The sequence below is a fragment of the Brachyhypopomus gauderio genome, chromosome 8, assembly GCF_052324685.1.
Source record: "Brachyhypopomus gauderio isolate BG-103 chromosome 8, BGAUD_0.2, whole genome shotgun sequence".
In the NCBI taxonomy this organism is placed as follows: Eukaryota; Metazoa; Chordata; class Actinopteri; order Gymnotiformes; family Hypopomidae; genus Brachyhypopomus; species Brachyhypopomus gauderio.
The window spans coordinates 13,799,715-13,822,336 of NC_135218.1; the positions used below are offsets into that span (position 1 = coordinate 13,799,715).

General features: G+C 46.0%; 2 protein-coding genes across 4 annotated transcripts in view; one reads left to right on the top strand and one right to left on the bottom strand.

Annotated features, from left to right (window-relative positions):
• Positions 1-452: 452 nt before the first annotated feature.
• Positions 453-4,961, top strand: chst7 (carbohydrate (N-acetylglucosamine 6-O) sulfotransferase 7). Its single transcript, XM_077014732.1, has 2 exons — positions 453-1,803; positions 3,795-4,961. The coding sequence occupies exons 1-2, from the start codon at positions 477-479 to the stop codon at positions 3,800-3,802; spliced, it is 1,335 nt and encodes a 444-aa protein (XP_076870847.1). The 5' UTR covers positions 453-476; the 3' UTR covers positions 3,803-4,961.
• Positions 4,962-22,622, bottom strand: part of slc9a7 (solute carrier family 9 member 7) — a 34,171-nt gene continuing 16,510 nt past the window's right edge. Inside the window, exons 13-17 of one of the 3 annotated variants that reach the window (XM_077014730.1) lie at positions 16,535-16,598; positions 15,564-15,646; positions 13,206-13,311; positions 9,005-9,022; positions 4,962-7,995 (exon numbers count right to left, since the gene is read on the bottom strand). In XM_077014730.1, the coding sequence (XP_076870845.1) occupies positions 7,753-7,995; positions 9,005-9,022; positions 13,206-13,311; positions 15,564-15,646; positions 16,535-16,598 (514 nt within the window). In that variant the 3' untranslated portion in view covers positions 4,962-7,752. Of the gene's footprint in view, positions 7,996-9,004; positions 9,023-13,205; positions 13,312-15,563; positions 15,647-16,534; positions 16,599-19,517; positions 19,665-22,622 lie in introns of all 3 variants that reach the window. The other 2 variants (XM_077014729.1, XM_077014731.1) reach the window with 2 other exon arrangements.

The window sequence follows — 22,622 nt, forward strand, 5'->3', positions numbered from 1 at the left end:
TAAAGAATATAGCGGAATTTAGAAAATCAGGAAACGTATCTGGAAGTGAGGGCATAGAATATTATTTCAACCATAGATTTCATTTGAATAAGTTTTTTAGTAGACCATAGAGTAGAACAGAGTTGAAATGAAGCATATTGTGTTTACATATATTTACACCTAATATAATTATATTTTTCTATAAATCCTAATCTGGAGCCCGGTGTTTACATGTATAATTACTGGTTATGTGTGGTGAGAGCATCAAATTTAACGCATTATTTTTCTGCGCTGATATTCGCCCATTCATACAGCTTTTAAGTATTTTTGGCAGACTTTCCCTCCAATCTGACGAATGCAGCGGTTATTGTGCGGACATGTGACATGAGCTCTTATTTTGGTGGTGGGTAGTCCCCCCCCCCCCCCCCCCCACACACACACACACTCTACCCCCCCTCCCCCCCCCCCTCCTCCAAATGCTGCTGAAGGTGTCGTAGATGTTCATACAGGGGCGCCAGATCTCGTTGAACACACATCGTCGGGACGAGGCGTCGTTCTCTGGAGAAATGAAGAGGAAGCTCCATAAGAAGTACATCATCCTAATAATCGGATACTCCGTAGTCTTACTCCTCATCCCGTACGTGCTGGACTACCGCAGCAGATCGGCTCACGTCAAACACGGACTGCAACAGCAGAGATGTCCCGATCTGGAGAACACGATGGCACTGTGGAATAACGGAGACAGACCGGGCGGCTCCAACGACACCGCGGAGGAGATCGGCAACAGGAGTCGGTCCAGATCGCACATATACGTGCACGCCACATGGAGGACGGGCTCGTCGTTTCTGGGCGAGTTGTTCAACCAGCACCCGGACGTGTTCTACCTGTACGAGCCCATGTGGACCATGTGGCAGGCTCTCTACCCGGGGGACGCCGGCAGCCTCCAGGGAGCCGTCCGTGACATGATGAACTCACTTTTCCGCTGTGATTTCTCGGTTTTAAAACTCTACGCTGGTTCGGCCAATATAAGCACGTCTTTTATATTCGGCTGGAAGACCAATAAGGTGATTTGTTCCGAACCTCTTTGCGGTGCGTATAAAAAGCAGGACGTGGGGCTGGTACAGGGGGACGTGTGTGGCAAGTGTAAGGCGAGAGATATTAAAGAGCTGGAGAGGGAGTGTAAGAAGTATCCGGTGGTGGTGATCAAGGACGTGAGGGTTCTGGACCTCGGGGTTCTGGTGCCGTTGATGCGAGACCCCACCATCAATCTGCAGATCGTACAGTTATTCCGAGATCCACGGGCGGTTCACAACTCGAGGTTGAAATCCAAGCTGGCACTGGTCAAGGAGAGCATACAGGTGATCAGGAGCAAGAAGCAGAGTGATAAATACAAGCGCCTTCTGGTGCCCAACAGCAGGGTGAACCGAGCCGAGAACTACGTGGCCAGCGCCATGGAGCTGATCTGCGACAACTGGCTAAACGACATGTTGCTGGTCATGAACGCTCCTCCTTGGGTCAAGCGGAATTACATGCGGATACGGTACGAAGATCTGGTTTTGCGTCCCGTGGAGGAGTTACAGAGGCTGTATCGTTTCTCAAACCTCACGGTATCTCCAGCTCTGCAGAAGTTTGTGCTGAACATGACCCACGGGCAGGGCTATTCTTCAGACAAACCCTTTCTCATATCTTCGAGAGACGCGAAAGAAGCCATATTTGCATGGAGAGAACGACTGAATGTTGAGCAGATCAATCAAGTTGAAGCCTACTGTAGTGAGGTGATGCGCCAGTTGGGCTACCAGAGAAGAAATATGGATCAGACATACAGTAAGAACCTCACTACCACACCAGACTTACCTACAGATAAATACCAACCTTTCAAATAAAAATCTTACAAAATAAATAAGCAAAACCTACTGGGGGACTAACAGTTTAAATTGGACTTTGACTGTATAATACCGTAATCTAATAAGAATATATTAGATTGATGTTCTACCGGCATAGTTACATGGTCCAACTGGACTGCACGTCACACTTAAACCAGATTAGTAGGCAAAAACTTACACTGATCACAGCTTGGTTTCACAGTCAGTTTATTATTGGGGGGGAACAGTATGAACATTATCTCAAGCATAGCACTGTTAGTGTCATGGTTTTGTAAGTCCTTAAGAACAGACTCTCCTTTCTCACTTTTTAGAATATAGTTATATATTTATGTAAATTTCCAGGCCACAACCAAAAAGAGCAGGACAGAGGTAACAGTGACGAACCACTTGTAGATAGAAAAAAGGAAGTAACTTGTAGGAACTGAGACAAAAATAGATTCTATCTTGTTCTTATATATGTGTATATGTAAAATGTCTCGCCTGGAACTGGAAAGGTGTACTTGGCAATTTTCATTTTATTTTACTAGATTATTATTTTTTTAATAATGTAATAGGAAGTAGTGAACTCTTTACAAAAGATGTAGACAACATAATTGTATGTTAAATTAAAGTAGGGTAAGTAAGTTAAATATATAATCTTTAGAACAGATTATGCATCTAATGATTGTGTTCATCATTGGTATATAATTTGAGCATGTCAAAGTGACGTGACTGCAAAATGGGCAATGTAGACCACAGAACAGCTGGTTCTGTCAACAGTGCCACAGTCACCATTTATTGAGTTCATAACACAGCAGTGAGATTTTTATGTTGTTTACAAGCTTTAGAAGTGGATCTCTCTCTCTCTCACACACACACACACACACACACCCTGCTCAGTTCTCTTAACTCCACGAAAACCACTAGAATCAGGTGACAAACTTTGTGCTACTTAGCAAAGTAAACAGTTCATCTACTTTCCTTTTCCATCAAGCCGGGTTGAGGAAAACTGCAACTACATTTGCCATGACATACAGTTCCCTTAGAGTTAGTGGGGGCATATTGAACATGGAACAGTCTATCGCAAGGCAATAAACGTACAACCCACAGTGAATTGCAGGTCAGCCTGGTGAAACTGGGTCATAACTGGGTTAGTCTAGTGTAAGCTTGGACTCCTGGCCTAACTGGTTTTTGTTTGTTTGTTTGGTAGAGAAAATACAATCATGTTGTTATTTTATATTTTTAATGTGCCTTTAATTTCAAAATGCTTAGTTGCTGACACAGTGATATTTTCTTAGCTGTTATGGACGCAAGTAGCCATTTAATTTACCTAAAGACTGATTAGCCATTACCCACCTTTTAAAACTTAGCTGTGATTGTTAGCCCAGCTGCCGAGGTTGCAAATGTAACTGTAGCCGTCTTGGGTTGTGAATGGCCAAGTTCTCAGAAGGGTCTGAATAGGGCCTCATTTTCACTGCCGGCCCCAAGTATCCCAACGGAATCAGGAAATGGCAAGAACTCACACATTCCTGTGATGACACGTGGCTGAACCACGCTCATTCAGGACAGATCAGAGTAGTGCTCCACTTCTGAAGGGGAGTGACACTCGTAACATCAAACACTTGGGCAGTTTCCTTCTTAATGTGACTTTGTTTAATTAACAGTCTCTGCAGTGCGTTTGGACCCGATGACAAACTGAGCAGCAAGTAGTTCTACTCGCCAAACAGAAATAACATTTATTTTTCTGCTGCTCTGCTAAACATCTCCACAATTACACCAATTTTATGTTAGAGGAAATCTTAAAGCAACCATAGCGTGGCAGTCATCTTTACAAGTGCGTTGCACCTCTGGTACTGTGAGAAACAAAGATTGTGATTCAGGAGTCAGTACAGCAGCAGACTAATAACAGTAATAATGAGAACATTATCTTCAATTTGTCTTGCTTCGTTCCAGGGGCTTGAAGAGGAGGAGGAGGATGGGGAGAGCAAAGGCCAGGGAGGTGGAGCTGAAGCTGCAGATGTAGGTGTGAAGACCAACACAGCTCCAGAAGACTCATGTGCATTTCCTTTGTGGGACAGGCCTCCATTGCTGTGGAGGTGGAACCAGAGAGTAAGGGCCTACCACAGTTGTAGGGATGGAGTCAGAGACAAAGGGCTACCACAGCTGTGGGGGTGGAGTCAGAGACTAAGGGCCAACCACAGCTGTGGGGGTGGAGTCAGAGACTAAGGGCCTATCACAGAGAGACCCGGCAGCCTCCGTAGCTCCAAGTGGTGTGGTCAGTGAAACGGAACCATTGTGTGGGTCAAGACACCCCCAGGTCTCAGATGATGCTGACCAAAAACCCCTATAAGAATAAAAAAACACTAAGAGTGATGTTGAGATTGAACACAAGGTTCTATAAAGGAAGGACCGATAACAGCATGTTAGCGAGGGCCAAATCGTGTGTGTGTGTGTGTGTGTGTGTGTGTGTATGTGTGTGCACTCATTCTGGACTGTGCGTTTAGCTATCCTTTTATCCATGACACACTATTTTGAGTGTCCCAAGAACTGTAAGAGTAACCTACCTAACCTAATGTAAGAGTAACCTACATTCCTAGAAACCGTTCCAAAAGCATACAGAAACACTTCTGTTCCAGTGTAGCAGTGTGCGTGGACACTGCAAAGCCACTAATGGGGAGTCACGTGCACAAACGCAACTAAAGAGACACACTGTTCCCTTCTGACTCCAGTCAACCGGAGTCTTCCCCTTGCCGGTGTGGAACTGTTTTGTAGCCAAATGAAATGCCTTAGTGATCACAAACTCCTCCACCAGTCCAGCCTGCAGCGTGTGCAACAAGCACACAGTGCATGTTGGTTTTTGAGGCTTGGAGGTTGTAACAGACAGTAGTCAGAACATTGCAGAAATGTGATTGCTATTTAGAGCATCAATGTAGTGCTGACCTCTGTTGGCAGGCTGCCCTTTTGATCAACAGTAACAATATTACCATTTCATGTTACTTTCACAATAAGCCATGGTTACCATCTTAGAATGACTAACATCTATTTTATTGACAAATTCTGTTGCATCTTCTGTGAATGATGATATTTATGAATACACCTTGTAAATAAAGACATTTGTAGTAAACACTGTGACTGTTTTTATTTGATAACATAAAGCAAATCCCACATATTATATATTGCTTATGTAAACCAGTTCAATACACTGAATATTTTCAAAATGCACAATTGTCATACTACAATGCATACCACGGTTTTGTCAGACAGGCCAAGTGCTTTTTTTTTTTAAATAATCTATAATAAGGGATACTATCAGAGCAATACAGGACATTTGGTATATAGGTACATCACATATTCAAAATATTACCCTGCTTACAGATCTTTGTTTTAAATTAAACAGAGACCCACATGCGGAACAAGGCAGGTAAGATATGGCAGCTACAGGAGACTGGGAGCATAATCTCAACATATGTACAGATCCGTCGCGTAATGGTCAGGGACACCAGCCATCAAACGATGAGTCAGTAGACCTCACAGCAGTAAAACCCCATGGGCCTGCAGCAGCTGTATATAGTCACCAAAGTCTCAGGCTGCAGCTGGGTCCTGATCCCCATTAAAGCGGCGGGGCTGACTCATTCCACCCCAGGAAATTCACTAGCCGAGTCGCCAATTACAAAGTGCAATTATCTGCGACGACCTTTCGGGCCCCTGGCCGTGACGGCCTTCCTCTGCTGGGGCGCGACTGTGGTTGTAATGTGCAATGCAGGGCCTTTCACTACCATCCTTTCAAAATGGCTTCCTTCAGCAAACGGGTGGGGGAAGGGGCAGTTCATGGCCGACGTGTGGTCATTTTTCACAGTTTACGTCCAGGTGTGCAGTAGTTCAGCCAGGTGTGATCCAGGAAACCAGCCAAGAAGTCTCTCCCATGTTTTATAAAGATTTGCTAATAAAAATCAGAAGGAGTGCAATCCAGTCCCTTTGTGACTGTTAATCATAAAGTATTTGAAGCAATAGTCATATTCAGCGAAACAAGATGAAGCATAATGCATCAATGACAAAAATAATGATCACATGGGGAGGAAAGTGAGAAACACTGAATCATCTTAAACTAGGATAATCTGATCATAATGCCAGGATGGGTGGTTCGAACTGTAAATTGATAGGACTTCAAAAGATGGATTACTGTAAATGTTTCCTTTGATACTGAATCTGTTTAGATTCATCATTGAACTGAAAACGTCCCTACCCCAGACTGTAATCTCGAGTTATACGTCTTAAGGATGTGTTTTTGATAGGTATACAGAGTGTGATCCAATGACTAACATGCTACCTCCAAAACACTCTTGCCAGGCTCTTAAATTCCATCTTTGTGCTGAACAGCTGGACTATTGGAGCAGTGGTCTGGTATGGATGGTTCTCACTGTGCTGCTGATGCGGTACGTGGAGCTGGGTCCCCCCCGGGTCCCCCCCCCCACGCAGGATGCTATTCAGGGACACGGAGAAGCAGCCGAGCGCAGGGCTGAGAGAGCACACCGCTCACCGGCTACACTTCCTGCAGCTCCAGGGGTTCAGATCCAGCTGCTCTGGAAGAGCCCGGCCTGCGCAGACGCAACGCGGGCAAAGTTCTGCTCAGCCGGGTGGGCCCCGGAGGCCCAGACGGCGAGACGGCTGCAGGCCAGCTACACTCTACAGGTCACCGCTTCTCTAGTGGCTCTGGTGGCTTTGACCACAATCCTTTACCACAACAGTAAGCGGACATCTTTGTGATGGCTCTGGTGGTCATGTTCATAATGGCTGGCATCGGAGGACGTGTGCGTTACACGTGTGTGAGCATGGAGTGATGGGGGGTGTCGTGGTTCACTGGCACCACGCTAATGCCCCAGGCAGGCTGCTCCAAACATCAGCTTCCCTCACACATAACAGACATCTACAGTCTTGTACATCTACACAACAGTGACGAGGTACAACTTTGACTTAGACATATACAAATGATATACAAAGTGCACCATTGGCTGGAAGTGGAGCCCAGTCGATGAGTCAAGCTGGTGACCAGTCAGAAGATCACGCCCAGAACCAGAAACAAAAGTACTGTTAAAGTAGAACATGATATTTGCATTTTAAAGCTGCTGTTATGAGGATACAAAGTGGGAGGAGCTAGAGAGACCACACCTGCCTGGCACACTCCTCTCCACCAATAGCATTTCAACTGACTATTATGAGTATGCTGAATGAGCAAGGTACAATGGGCTAAAAATACTTCCAATCAGAGTATACTAAACTACCAGAAGTATTTGAATAGTGAATAATAAATGGAAACAAATGCAAATTATGCATTGTAGCCAAGTTGTAGGAGCCTGTGTATAGTGAACTAATACTTCAGTCTTCACGTTCCCCAGTATGTGGGACCTGCTGTCACTTTCCTTCTAGAGGAGATGCTTCTCACAATTTTAGTTGCATTGTCATTCCATATATATGATGCCACACCTTCTTCCATGTTTTTACAGCGCGCGCACACACACACACACACACACACACACACACACACACACACACACACAATTTGCATTCAGAATGGCCAAAAGTGTCAACACACTTTCCGCATGGGAGTTTCCGATTCTCTCGTCACAGATGAAGAGAAACAGAGTTATCACAGTATGCAGAATGAGTCGCTGTGCCTGGCGTGACCCTCAGACAGCTCAGGGTTCCACACCTGTCAGATAATGCGTGGGAATTAAAGCCCCGCCCTCTACGTCAGTCTGTGCGCTATTCGCTTCCTTCGTCCTGGGAGGCTGGCCAGATGTTATCGAAGCATCAAACAGGTGTCGAGGGAAGAGGGACGGTAGGTGAGGGGGCAGCGGAGGGCGGGGCCGAGGGCGGGGCCGAGGGCGGGGCCGAGGGCAGGGGCAGGGGCGGCTCAAGCGTGAGCCTCGATGGGGAAAACCAGGCGTGTGCCGCGGCTCAGGATGTCCTGCTCACGCACGTCCAGCTCTCGCTCCAGCGCCTCTTCGGACGTGCTGCCGTTGTACTTGCCGTCGGGGCCCCTGGCGCTGGACGAGGAGGCCCCGTTAGCAGTGACGGCCGCGTCACCGTAGGTCAGAGTCAGCTCGCCATCTGTCACGATGAGGTCTGAGTCGGCGTCGGGCAGCTGCTCGCTGTTCTGTGGAGCAGAGCGACAAGTGGGTGATGAGCCGGGACGGGGCGGTGTGAGGACGCTCGCACGCACGCACGCTACGAGTTGCTAGCTTAGAACAAAAAGTCTCATTATCAACGCTGTAGAGAGACACACACAAGAATGGAGTAAAAAAAAAAAAAAAGTCAGATCTATGACAGAAAAACAGAGAAGAGAAAAGCACACTTGCATACAGACAACCTTGTGAGAAAAATTACTGAAACAACTGCTTAATAATTTTTCTCAGCATGTTTGGCTGAAAGTGTCAGTCAAAAACACCCACACGCGTCTTTAGTCCTAATGTAGAAAACGGTTTTAGACGGATGTGTCAGCTTTATGGTCAAGTCATTTGGATAGTGGAATGTTGCTCAGATGCAGTTACAACAGTGCTGATGGGATTAGCACACAAATGAAGATGAAACAAGCTAGCCCTCGTTACCAAATGACATTATGAGCAGGACACTATGGCCTTGACAGCAATTTACATACTTAGTGAGCCATTACACTCAGGAGATCAGTAGTTTGTGGGATGTGCACTAAAATGAGTGAAGATCTTGAAATGGTGAGAAGGTGCACTGTTGTAGGCCAATCTCTGGCACGGAGACTTTGACTGCACATTCTAATCATTATTTTTTTGTTTCAAAATGGAAAAAAATATTAACAAATGGGAAGAGAGACAAAGAGCAAAAGTGGAAACTAGAAAAAGAAGCCAAACAACTGGAATAAGTGAACCAAGAATAGCTACCTGTGCCGCATGTCCGTCGGCAGTACAAACACTGATCTCTCTTGGCAAAACAAAGAGGCAGACTGACAAGTTGCAGACTCCACATTCACTTTCTCACGCTCACATACACACACAAAAACACACACACACACACACACACACACACACACACACACACACACACACACACACACACACACACACACACACACACACACACACAAACTTATTGACCAGGATCAACAACCTGACCAAATAATAAGTGTGTCTTACTTGAGCTGTGCAGGAGCTCTAGTTAGAGGCAGCCCGTCAGGACAGGGAGACAGAGAGAAGGAGTGTGATTTACAGGGGAGTTCCATGACAATGAACAGTAAGGCAGGATTAAAGACGTCCCGGGCTGAAGCTCCGCCGTGTCCGACCGAGTGAATTCTGACGTGATTTGAGCAACACAAGACGACACACAATCCCACTGTGACATGTTGGGCTGCTGGCAGAAGCACTGGGTGTGAAGAGATCATATATAGTTGCTGTCAACAGGGACAATGATTAGTCTTCGCTTTTGTCCCCGCGGCGTCCCGTCCTCGCTGAAGGGCGGCGGGGGGGGTTGCGTGGAGGGCCCGGCCGTGTGGACCGGCAGGACATTCGCTTCATTGTGCCGCGCCTGCACAATGGAGGACTGTGAGGCGTTTGTGAAATCAGCCAAACGGCCTGAGCTACAGTATCAGCATTGACATGAATGGGGGAATTTGCCGGTCTGAATCGGACTGTGACGACATGGTGAATACCGGCGTTCTCCGCACTGGAGATGTTGGAATGTGAACGCTCTTAGACCCACGGCCCTCTGCGCAACATCACTGAAAGCTTCCTTTCAGGCAGCAGACACGGAGGCCGTCGTCCTTCAGAACGAGGCCAGATTAAAAACTCTCTCTCGTGACCATCTCTCCGTCTCTCCTTATAAACACGGTTTTCCAACATCAGCAGTCAGGCTATGGAAACGAAAGCAGCTACTGAGCAAGTAGTCAAAAACACCACTTCCTCCCGACCAGAGGGCCGAGTGTAAGGTGTGAACATTACAGAAATTAGAATTCTCTCTCAAAAATAAGCGTTATTATAGATTTCATTTAATAGTAGCTTCAGTGAAATGAATAGGATGTTCATTTCTATAAACGGTGCATGGAGACAGTCAGGAGCAGCTCCACCAGCAGACTGGGGCCTGATGAGATGTGCATGCTATTCATTTCGCTGTCTGAGACACTGTCAGTAAGACACTGTCTTACTGACCATGAAACCACAGGAAACAGCAGTATCTGCACTTCCTCAAAGGATTTTAAATATTTCCATTTTAACTAAAATCTAAGCATTTCAAATGTTTCAATTTCTTGACCGTTAATCATACAATTTTCTTTGAAATGCCCGATTTAAGTAATTTGATGGTTATTATAGAGGACATGCATTATTGACAGGATTCTGGTGCTAGCTGTTGTCTGATATGGGTGTCACTGGACTGGAAAATTCCAATGTTCTCCATTTTCCGCACCACACCCCCACCCCTGCCACTACTCAAAAAAAACATACTTCCACAGTATAGGGTTCCAAAATTACATCATATATTGTTCCCTAGAGCATAGAAATGCAACTAGTTTCAAATTATATGTGATGCATTTCCAAGATAGAGCAAAGATCTACTGCATTAGGCTTACAGTTCCATTTCTAATATTTCTTACTCCATACTTTATGGGCGGTTATTTTTGAAATGTAATCCAATTTACAAGCATGTATAGTATAGGTGTGTGTGTGTGTGTGTGTGTGTGTGTGTGAGATATATAGTATATACAAAATAGGCAACCAATGTGAATCTTCATAGTCATCCTGGCATTACACCAAGTTTACAATAGAGCTCTCAGGAAGGCTGCATAAGAGCATTACAGTAATTCATACTTGCATGCCAAATGCTTCTTACTACAAAGACAATAGAGGTAATTTTAAAGAAAAAGTACTAAATTTTTTAGACAGACATCACGGACATGTTTTAGATCTAAGGTTACAGCCAAAATATAATGAATTATTACTTTTTAAAGAACACAAGACTACTGATGCACCTTTCAGGGCTTCAGAGACAAAGGCTTGATTTCCAAAAGCCTAATCTACAAAGACTTTCCAATGCTGACTCACAATTTGGTCCAGAACTAGGCTTAAACCATGTTTGGGAACCATCACGTGGAGACTAAACATCCCCGTGCGTCTCTACTCCGAGCCTCTTTTCCATTAGCAGTCTTTGCCTTCCCGCTGTTTAGAAAGACTTGTTTACAGAGATGGGATTAACGTGCGGCTGTCTTTATCAATTTTCCACATAAGCAATGAGCAGACAGGCCTGTGACAACCAGGAGTTAGACAGACACAGTTCTTTGTCTCTGTACATACCGATGATATTAACAAATAGAACATTTCCTTCCAACTAATAGAAGCATTGGTTTAAAAAAAAAAAAAAAAAAAAAAAAAAAAAAAAACACAAATGACAGTATCGTGCCTTCTGGGACTCAAAAACACTGACTCAGCAAAATCTGGTATATCTTGACTTTCTTTACAAAGGTTTCAGTTTTTACAACTGTTATTTTAATGCCATGGTAAGCTTGATATCCAGACTATTATTTCTGAGGCAGTGATTTACACTAAGAATCATATTACTCCCTTATTTAGCTTCTATAATGCAGTGGCCCCATACAAAAGATCCCAGGTCAAATATATTCTATGCGTTTTCCTCCCTGTACAGATCAGTCAGTTCCTTCAAGAGGTCCAACAATAACCTTTCAGAGACTAGATCAATATGGCTACGTACATCACCTAGAAACATCATTCATTCAACGTAGTTGGTGAATAATTCACAGCTCTTTTTGCATGCTATGCTTTCAGATTAATAATGAAATAAGTCAGGACTTAAAGACTGTAAGCAAGAAAACATCTTGCAATGTAAACCACTCTCAGTACTGACCACTGACCATAAACCACTGTTAATGCCACACCCCCCCCCCCAAATAAATATAATAATAGGTTTCCTTTCACTGGAACATCCTGCCATATCACATGCTCTCTGAGAGGGCTTTGGACTTCTGCCATTGAAATGAGTTATAGACAATAACTTTTGTGACTTTGTGGATGCACCTTTTTAAAATAATGACAGTAACATCATGGCAGAGAGGTTCCAGTATAAAGGACTGGGGTTTGGAAACAGCAGTGAGATGGCAGTGTGATGTGAAGGAGAACATCTCATATCTCTGGCTGAAGGCATGTTACCTCCCATGAAGTCAAGAAACCCGCACAAGCAATGCTTTCACATTCAAAAATAGATTGAGATCCTCGTGATGAAACATTAGGCTTCAGAGTTTCCATTTGCAGCACCACGAATTGAATTAATTTCAGCAGTTTTTCCTTTTGCCCATATTACATGCGATCAAAAATGTATCACTGATGGGGAATAAATTGATGGCTGATGCAAAGCGATAATACAATGAAACCAAATCAGAAGGAGCCGCTTCGCTGACGTTCTACACACATCTTCACTTTCTGCCCTGTTCACTCCTTTGACTACAACCAACTGTAGCAGAAATTTCCATTCACAAATATTTGTACTCTACCAACAGACTGATTTTTACACTGGGTTTCTAGGTCTTATTTTAGGATTTAAACCCAATCCATCACTTGTCATTCAGCTATACCACGAATCATGAATTCGTTCCACCCACCAACACCCAACAGCTGCACGTTTCCGCCATGGTTTGGACTTCATATAGAAAGTGTGCAGCATCTCTGAGCGGAGGCCGCACACCCGAGATACTGAGTGCACAGCACAATGTTGTGTGATTTATGCAAAGCTCCTTGCAGCCACACTGCTCCTAGCTACACTCAAACAGAAGGAGAGTTAGCTCCCTCCCAACACATCAGATCACAGATTAGCTGTGCCATGTGTGCACGAGCAATCGCCAGAGTCTTCTCCTCCTCCCCAGGAGTAGTTACCCCATAACTACAGCCATATACACATATCCACTTCCACATGCTGTCTGCATTTGACTGTTAACCAAGTCAAACAGTTACCCCTCTCCTGGCCCTCAACTAACGAAAAGAGGCTGTTGCATCACCCAGGGCATCACGGAGAAGACCTGCCAAACTTCGGCCTGGATCACCACCCATTTCCATGTCATGCATTATGGACTAAAACCCTCGTACACGAAGACGCTTCATGCCTTTCTAGATCTGAATGGAATAATTCATGGCATGCTGACGACCCATTTCAGCCATCGCTGTCAAGACAGGAACATACTGTGAAGATCTGGCAATTTTAAAAGGTCTTTGCTACTACAAAATGTCTTTGCCGTTATCTGTTGCTTTGACCAAGACTTTAACACATTGAAATACAGCACGAGATGTGTGTGTGTGTCAGTAGTCCATCCTCCCCGGTATATCTGTGCGTGTTCCTTACCTCGTAGGCTTGGGGGCTGGTGAGGCAGTGAGCCAGAGGGCTGCAGCAGGCTGGTAAGGTGGTGGTGAGAGGGGGGCCGCTGTGGGTGAGGATGGGCTTCAGGTAGCTGTGCTTATAGTTGAGGAGAGAAGTCACGGGGCTTTGGTACAGTAAGCACACACAAACACTCTCTCCCCCCAGCAGTCTTGGGGTCAATCTCAAAATGACTAAATGCTACCTGTGCCTTCACCATTTTTCCCGTCCATTTAATACAATTAACATCATGCGTGTCGCTGACTAAACCCAGGGTCCCACTGTCCATCACAAATCCACAGCACCACAACTAAAAGTGCTTAGGGGTTAAAGCACTTAATACAGTGTCTGCTGACTACGGCGGTCCAGTGAAGGAAGGTCAAGCTCACATTCAGGCCTTGTGTAGCCCAGCAACACACACATCGTACCATCACTTTGCCTGAAGCATACAATCTACCAATGGCCTTGCACCATTTCAACATATAAATGTTGCTTGATTACTTGGGGGGGGGGGGGGGGTTAGAATGTCCGAAATATTTTTACTCTGATTAGATTAATTCATTTAATATTTCGGACCTGAAACCATTAAAGACAAGAAATTCCAGAGAAACTATTCCAAGAAACTCTTCTGATGTATTAAGATGGAAATCACAAGGGTCATTTTGTGGAAAAAACATTTTAAAGGTCTAAATCTCAAGCTTGGCCTGTTTTATGGTTTTATCAGTGAGAGATTCGTTTCAAATTTCCCATATTCTCAAAATATGCATCAAAAGATACAAGAATAAAGATAGGTCTGCTAGGTAATTATTTGGGAGAGAAAACTAACTGGTCTGCTAGCTAGGTTTCTCTCACAAAGTAAGTAATGAGTTAATAGTATTATAGTATAAACAAGGTTTATCCTTGGTCAGCAAGTATCAGCATATTGGTATATCTGAGAGCTCCTGTAGGAACATACATAACGGCTCATCCAAAGGTTCTGTTGAACAGGGCTTCAGGGCACATGGTTAGAGCGGGCTCACCTCTGCTGGAGTTCTCACTACCATGTGGTAGATATACACACATGCCCACATCCGCATCCACACACCTGCTCTCTAAACACTGTTTACCCCAAACATCTGCAGGACGTCATGCCTCAGAAGCACAAGCTTACACATGAGCAAGCATGAATAAGCATGTGTTACTATGACAAAGTCCCACGGCAACATAAAAACAGAAACACACATAGCTAGTTGGCAGTAATAACCCGCGAGTCACCTGGGGATCTTTCGCTCCCAGCTGCGTAGAAGTGGGAGGGGCTTAAGTGTCTGTAAGTGTCTTTCAAACCCAGATATTTTCTACTAGTGCTGCTCAGCTGCAGGCACGCAGGCACGCAGGCACCCCCCCCCCCCCCCTTACTGCCATCAACATTTTCCATCTTTGCACCATCAAGCGAGGGTTGCAGGCTCCACCCTGGGCACCTCAGTAGGGGCCAGAGGGCTTGCGAAGAGCCTGCAGCAGCTCTCTGACCCCCAGCCATCTCACCAGCAGCTCCTTCTGGAGTGGGAGCAGGTTGGAGGGGCAGATGTGTGTCCGGGTGCAGCGCTAGGCACAGCTGTGGGCGAGAGCAGGAAACCGAGGGAGAGACCGCTCACACAACGGCTGCGAAACCTCACTGGCGGGCCCTGAGGAATCTCTCACTTTTCTGCAGTTTTTTCTTTAAACCTACGTACTTCCTTCCCTCTCATCTTCACATAAATCCACTCTTCCCTTTTCTCTCCGTCTGTCCCGTAGAGACATTCCCCACTTGACTCCACCCGTCCCCCAACCCTCCAAAAAAAAAAAAAAAAGAAAAAAGGACTTCCTGTACAGCTTTCTCAGACTGTCCACACTCCTCACGCTCCAAAGATGGCCATCTTCAATCGTCACAGGTCTAACGCCACAGGGAGGGGGAGGGGGGGGAGAGAGAGAGAGAGGGAGGGAGAGAGGGAGAGAGAGAGAGAGAGAGAGAGAGAGAGGGAGAGAGGGAGAGAGGGAGAGAGGGAGAGAGGAAGAGAGGGAGAGAGAGAGGGAGAGAGGGAGAGAGGGAGAGAGGGAGAGAGGGAGGGAGAGAGAGAGGGAGAGAGAGAGAGAGGGAGAGAGAGAGGGAGAGAGAGAGAGAGGGAGAGAGAGAGGGAGAGAGAGAGAGAGAGAGGGAGAGGGAGAGGGAGAGGGAGAGGGAGAGGGAGAGGGAGAGAGAACCGTGTGGAGGTGGCTCCAGAGAGTGAGCTACAGAGGAGCCGTTGGTGAAGCGTAACCCTGCCCGAGGCCGAGCCGGCGCTCCTGTGCGCTGGGGTTCAGCGGGGCCTCGGCCGCACGCAGAAAGGATACTTGTGGTCAAAAGTGTACCACAGTCTGAAGAGCCAGGCGCTCTCCTGCTTGGTCTTGCTCTGGCCATCCTGTTGACTCCCATCCTAGTGAGTGAGCAGGAAACAGCAGAAGGGACACAGCATGAGGCTTTGCGCATTAGCTTTAGATTTAGTCACACCATCGTGCCAATCTTTCCCTCACAGCAAACAAAACGTAAAAGAGCCGTTTCAAAGGGACTTTTCTTTGAGTTGTCAGTCAAGATCATAGTGCCTCAGTATGCCTAGCACATTTAATAGCTCCGCCAGTTGGGCAACAGCAATCGGGCCTTGTCAGATTTGCTTAGAACCATGAAATTAATCTCGCTAACTGAAATATTACCAAATATTTCTGCACTCTCACCCGTTTCTCATCTCAAGAAATTATGAAAGGTTTACTAGGCATAATTCATGCACAATAACCATTAACAAAACACTTTCTAAGAACTAAGAACAGGGTTAATAAAGAAGGTTCAACATTGTGTTAGACGTGAAGACGTTTAGGTAAAGACAGAAGAGCTTCTTCTCATGAAGAACGTGGTTGCACAAATCTGCAAAACGGCTGTGTTCTCCTCTCTGTGGCTAGGGCGAAGGTCACGGAAAGCAGAGAGTCATGTGCCAATAGCGAAAGGAAGCAGCACTGAGAGCACTTGTGGTTAGTTTCAAAGGTGTCTAGCGAAAGACGTCTACCTGCTCTAGCAAGCGCTGCAGCTCTTATCTTTGAGAAGCATCAGAAAAGCAGAACGTTCAGGCCCAGCACAGCGATTATAAGGCCCGACATGTGAGTGAAGATCTAGAGCAACATGATACTCTCCACGCATTTGCTGTTTCTGTTCATATACAGGAGAGACTAGAAGCTGCTTGTGGGGTCATTTGTGGCAAATGGGCTTGAAACAGCTTCTGTGGACAGAGGGAATATGAAATCAATACATACTGAGCATGTTGGAGAAGACTCACCCCTTGGAGGACTTGGAAGTTATCTCCACACTGCTGAAGGTCCTGATCAGGATCGACCCCCACTCTGAAAGAGAGGAGTAGAAGTGGGTAATGTCGTATGCGGTGTTCCAGAGGAGTGAGACGTGGAGGTTTACAATAACCTCCTAAAAACCCCAAACACCTGCCTGTACCCACGTGTTCCCTGGTGAAGAGCACACTGTGTGACACCTGCAGTAAGTACAGCATGTGGGAGACAACGGATACTGCAATGCTGTGCACAGCATGTGGGAGACAGTGGAGACCAGCAGTGTGTGGCAATTAGTGGAGATCAGCAGTGTGGGGCAATTAGTGGAGACCAGCAGTGCAGCGTGGGGCAGATAGTGGAGACCAGCAGTGTGGGGTGTTGAAAGAACACTAACAGAATGAGGATTTTCAGGACTAGTTATGCAGGGTCACGGTGAACAGAGTGGTATGGACACACTGGTGTGCTCCTGGCCACAAACAGACCAGTTCAGTGTGTGGGTTTTCCAGTTGAGCTACTGGTCCAACACTCCTGTGCTGCATTTCCGACCTCTCAGCCAAGAATCACACACACACACACACACACACACACACACACACACGAAGACCGTTATTTAAATAAAATAAAAACAAAACAATACATGATCATTTTAAATCCTCGAGGTCAGCCCTATTGTTGTCCTTAATAATCCCAGGGCTAGAGACGGTCTCTTCCTCCAGGTGTGTTGTGTGGGGGAAGCCCGTCCACAACAGCGGGGTTCACTGCTGAGCTCACGTAACACTCTCTGGGAATATCAGAGATTAGTCAGCATACTCCCAGGGACAGGAAAAGCAGGAGGGAGAAACGTAATCGTCTGTTGAAAATACCCTCACCACCGTACCTACAGGCCATAACTTCGGTCCGTAGGGCGGTTGGGGGGACGCCTCCCGCGGCCTCCTCTCCTCCTCCGGCTGACCAGTAGTTTGGCGGGTGAAATTGGAGCTGTGCGCGTCTCCTCACCCCTGGAGGAGGGAGAACACGCTGCACTAGCTGATGGGACTGAGGGGGTGTGAGGAGGGCAGCCATCGCTGGTTCTCAGGCGTTTCATTACAGCTGCTCTTCACATGTGAAGCGTTTGCGTGCAGTGGGAGTGTGTGTGTAGGAGTGGGGAGCCCGAGAGCAAGTCTCCCGGCTATCTGGATTACAGAGACTCCTTTGTTAAGATAGGCCTGGATTAACTGATGCACTGCGTGTAAGCTGGCCCCTCGCTGGTGACCCGGTTGGTTGGATTATTTTTATTTCTTTTTTTACGAGCAGTGGGGGGTTTTGGGGGGGGGGGGGGTTTGGAGTCTGCCCATCTGCAGGGCTCCAGCAGGGGGAGCCACACGGGGAACAGCGAGAGGACAAACAGAGATGTGAGCTCAGTGCTGCGGCCTCGGGACCTAGCCCCGCACAGCTGGACACGTCCGCATCGCCCCCAGCTACAGGACATGAGGGACGCTGAGAGAGAGAGAGAGAGAGAGAGAGAGAGAGAGAGAGAGAGATCGACCTGCCTGCCTCCCCTCCAGGGTCTACAGCGTGTAAAGAAAAACACATGGACATTATTGCATATCTAATCATCAGCTCCTGCAGAGTAAGCACTGAATATCAACTTCCTAGCACAGCATATGCCTGTATAGACGTGGTGGTGGTGGGGGGGGGGTGTGTTCGTCTTGGGGGGCAGACCAAAGCTGAAATGAGGAGGGGAAGAAACGCCACACCCGCATCCCCAGATTCTTGCTGGGGAAGGAATGTGATGGGGGAGGTGAAGAGGCTCAGGAAATATGGCCTGCAGTCTGAACTTGCTCACACACACACACACACACACACACACACACACACACACACACACACACACACACACACACACACACACACACACACACACACACACACACACACACACACACACACACACACACACACACACACACACACACACACACCTGAAGACACCATCTCCTAAAGGTGACCAGTGACCAATACACTCACTCGTCATATTCCTGAGAACAGCAGGTAAACGATGCACACACCCACACACACACACACAACCCTTCTCCAGATAAGACTCTCAATGGCACTTTTCTGTGAAACCTCTTCAGTACTGCTGAGTCATTAGCACACTCCCAGTCACTGGCGCTCATGTAGGAACACTCTGCATCTGCTACTGAACTCCATGTTCATACACACTCACAGAGATCGACAGGCGGAAACCAGACAGGCAGCACAGAAAAACACTCCACCACCCACCTTCACTCAATCACACACACACACACACACACACACTAAGCTCTCATGATGTCGATGCTGTATTTTAAACACCCAGGGAGAGAGCAGGTCAGCTCCTCAGGCCGCTGGTGCTGAATGAACAGGCTGGTCTTGAAGATGCAGGTCAGCACCAGACTCCAGGGATCAGAGCTCTTAAATGGGGTCACAGCTCCTTTTGAAGCAACCAGAAAGACCCTTCACAAATAGCAGAGGGTTATTTTCAGTTCAGTTTTTTTTTAAGCAAGAGATTTCAAATTTGCTGCACAGACCTCTCCAGAAGCAGAGAATCAGTGGAAACCCTGAGCTAATTCTTCCTAGTCTTCCATGGGCTTAAGCCCAGCCACACGTGTTCTACTTCACCATCACACCAGCTGCAGTCATTTCAGAAACAACCCTGTTACTGACAACACCTAGTATCCACCTAGTATTCGTTAAGCTCTTCCCTTAAATGTTTGCCGGAATAAATGAGGCGTGATGCCCCCGTTCTTACTAGGCACGGTGTTTCAAGAGGCATCCTGCAGGTGCAGCTGTTTGGAGAAGGTGACAAAGTGGATCTATTGAGAAGGTGCCCAGACAGGACTGTAGCAGTGTCCCACCGTGATGCACACCACCGCTAGTCAGAAGTGTGTGGATACCACACCGCCGCTCCCCAGAAGAGTGTGGATAACCTCACGTGAAGACCTGTTGCAAGGTTACCTGAGGTCAAGCCATGGCTTCAGTAGACTGTCCTTCTCTGTGGCCAATGCCTGTCCAACCCTGAGCAAACGGCACGGGGACATGCCCCCCATCCGCCCAGACACTCCCGCAGGAGACGTGACCCAACAGGACACGCGCCGTTCACCCCTTCTCACACACACACACACACACACACACACAGTAACCGGATGAACTAACTGGAGTTCCACCTTCATTTACAGTCTGACAGTGAACAGTCTAAAGTGACAATTAAGAGCAGATTTAGTCCTTGCTTGTACAACCTCAGTCTAGTTGCATTATGAGTATGTGTATAATTATGAGTATGTGGGCCATTGTCCAATTAACAGTATCTGCTTTAAACAGTATGAAAATGGTATAATGCATCTGTCCTTCAACACCTGATACTCTGTGGCTTATTAGCGCTGTATTTGATTGCACCAATGACATTAACTTGTGTGGGTCTCGGCTTTCTGCAACTACACAAAAAGACAGGAAGTGCTTGTTAATGGAAATTAAGCACAAAAAGAAACGGGTATTTTTAGTTCCCTCATTTCTGAAGACCAGAAGACAAGATTCCTTTTGAACAATCACCTTCATTCGAAGAACTGCAGCAGTTACGTCAGCAAAAGTGAATACCATCATCATATCATATATCTGTAATGTATGACATTATCACCGCTGACTGGGACAAACTTGTGTCAAAGTGCACTGTGGTCTTTTTTTTAAATTTCCACAACACTGTTAGCAAAATGTAGCCCCATACAAAGCAGAGGGAAAGGCCGCACGTTGGTTCTGAAGGGCCTTCACTGGCCACATCCATCTCTGGAACAGATTAATATCATTAGGCAACTTTGACATAATTTTCACGTTATTTCTTCTTTGTACTTGTGTGAAATGATTAATAAGCCTAAAAACCATTAAGGCAAAGCCTGGGACTTTAGTTACTACAGCCCCAGGGTCAGAGTAAACATGTTCTTCTAATGCTTTAAATAGTATTTCTTCAGGCTATTCACATGCCTCATCGGACTTTGCATCAATTTGGTTTTCCCTTTCATAATACAGCACCCTCACCTACTGGCCATCACATCAGTGAAGACTGGAGACCAGGCATAATCACTCACACACACACACACACACACACACACGGTTCATGGATCTTTGTTGTCTCTCCACATTCTGGAAAACATTCATCCTAATTCAGAAATAATCCAACTCATGATTTAGAAGATCCTATTTTAAAAGTCTTCCTTTGAGCGAGCTGTAATTTGGCCTTTCGGTTTCTGGGTCCTGGCAGTAGTGTGCGTCGTATGGTAGGTCCTCTGTGGTCATGCTTGTGAAGTACTGTGGTGCATTTCACAGGTGCTCACACATTTACTGTCACCACCTTTGAGATTTTGAATCTTCTGCTGAGGAGGCAGCGACACCGAGCTGCCCAGAACTGTATGTATTCACCCCATGTGGACATGCACATCAAATTAAATCATAGTCATAGGCACAAGGCCCTTACACAAAAGCCCTGTCATTACCTTTGGGAAGCATCACCTTCCAACACTCCATTCTTAACCTGTTTAGATTAATAACTGAATGGAATCTGAAAGTCATTTTCATTACTCAGTAACTACAGCAAAACATATGTAGTGTTGGTCATGAAAAACATCCAAAATATTTTATAAGCATTTTGGGGAAGATACAATGCCCTTTAGCTAAATGTTTTTAATATACTTTCTATACATGTTTTTTTCTAGCAATAAACCTCAGTGCTGCTGTAATAAAAGTTAGTTTCATTATAATGTATTACTTCAGTAGAGTGTTAGATGCTCAGATGTTGTAAAATGTGTTTAGTCATAATAAAAATCTACACTAAAAACTAAAACCAAACTTGAATATTAATCATTTGCAGCATTTTCTGGTATCAAAAAGTTAAGAGCCTCAGACGTGGGACACTGCTTCGGTGGTGTGATATTACACCTGTAATATCAATAGTGTTACTTTCACAGGTTTTGACAGGGGACTACGTGGCAGTCTAAAACAATCAGGCGGCTAAACCAGTGTGGTGGCCCGATTCAGACATGCAGCCCTGTCTCAGGGGCCCAGAGTTAACGATATGTCACAAGTTTCGTTTACGCTCAAACTGTGTGCTGCGAGGGCGTGCAGTCTGGGCACTTAACGATCACAAGAACCAACACATCTCTGGTATTTAAGAAGAGGCCGCAAGTGTCTCATTCGCTACAATTCAAAAGGTTAACAAGCTATTTTTTAAGCCTATAGTTAATCAAGTTAAACTTACGTGTTCTACACAGACGGTTCCTCCGCAGTGCTACTGGTCCGGGACTGGGCCCACGTCCCCGGGGGGGTGGGGGTATTTGGTTCGATCTGAATTGGCCCTCTGTGTTCGCAGAGCTCCTCGTTTACAGAGGAAGTGGATCTCCTGGGGCAGCTTCACAGCAGAGCCGGCCCAGGCAGACCAACGTCCTGCTGGAGGAGAGGAAGTTCTGCGCAGAGCCACAGTTACAGCTCTGGGCCCAGCAGAACCAGGGTGGAAGAATAACAGTACAGACAGCAACACGGGCCCTTTCCTCAGGTTACAGCGATGTCCTACTCACTCTCTGCAGTGACTAAAAGGGATGAATGATCCCAAACTCACCAATACAAAATGGTGAACTACGGTACTTTAAATGAACTCGGGGTCATCTGTCATTGTATCGCCTGTTGTATCTCTGAATGTGCGTTTCAAAGCACAAAGACAGCTGGTTCTTCAGGACAAATGCTGTAAACATGTAAGCATGTTTGTGTACAGTGCTCACAATCCTATATATGGGAATTGCAACATGAAGATAATAAAGATAAAACTTGAACCTTATTCAAGGGCAGGAACAGCACAAAGCTTGTATTACTGATGTCACTAGCAGGCTTACATTATTATTATTGTAATTAGAACTATTCCTTTTATAGTTTCATCACTATGTGAAGGACAGCAACTTTAAGGGTGGCTAATAACATTCAATATAATTTGCTCCATTGTATTGCCAATAATGCACATATGAATAGAAAGATAATTGTTTATTATAATCGGTTACGTTTATCAGGGCTCTAAACGTAACCGCA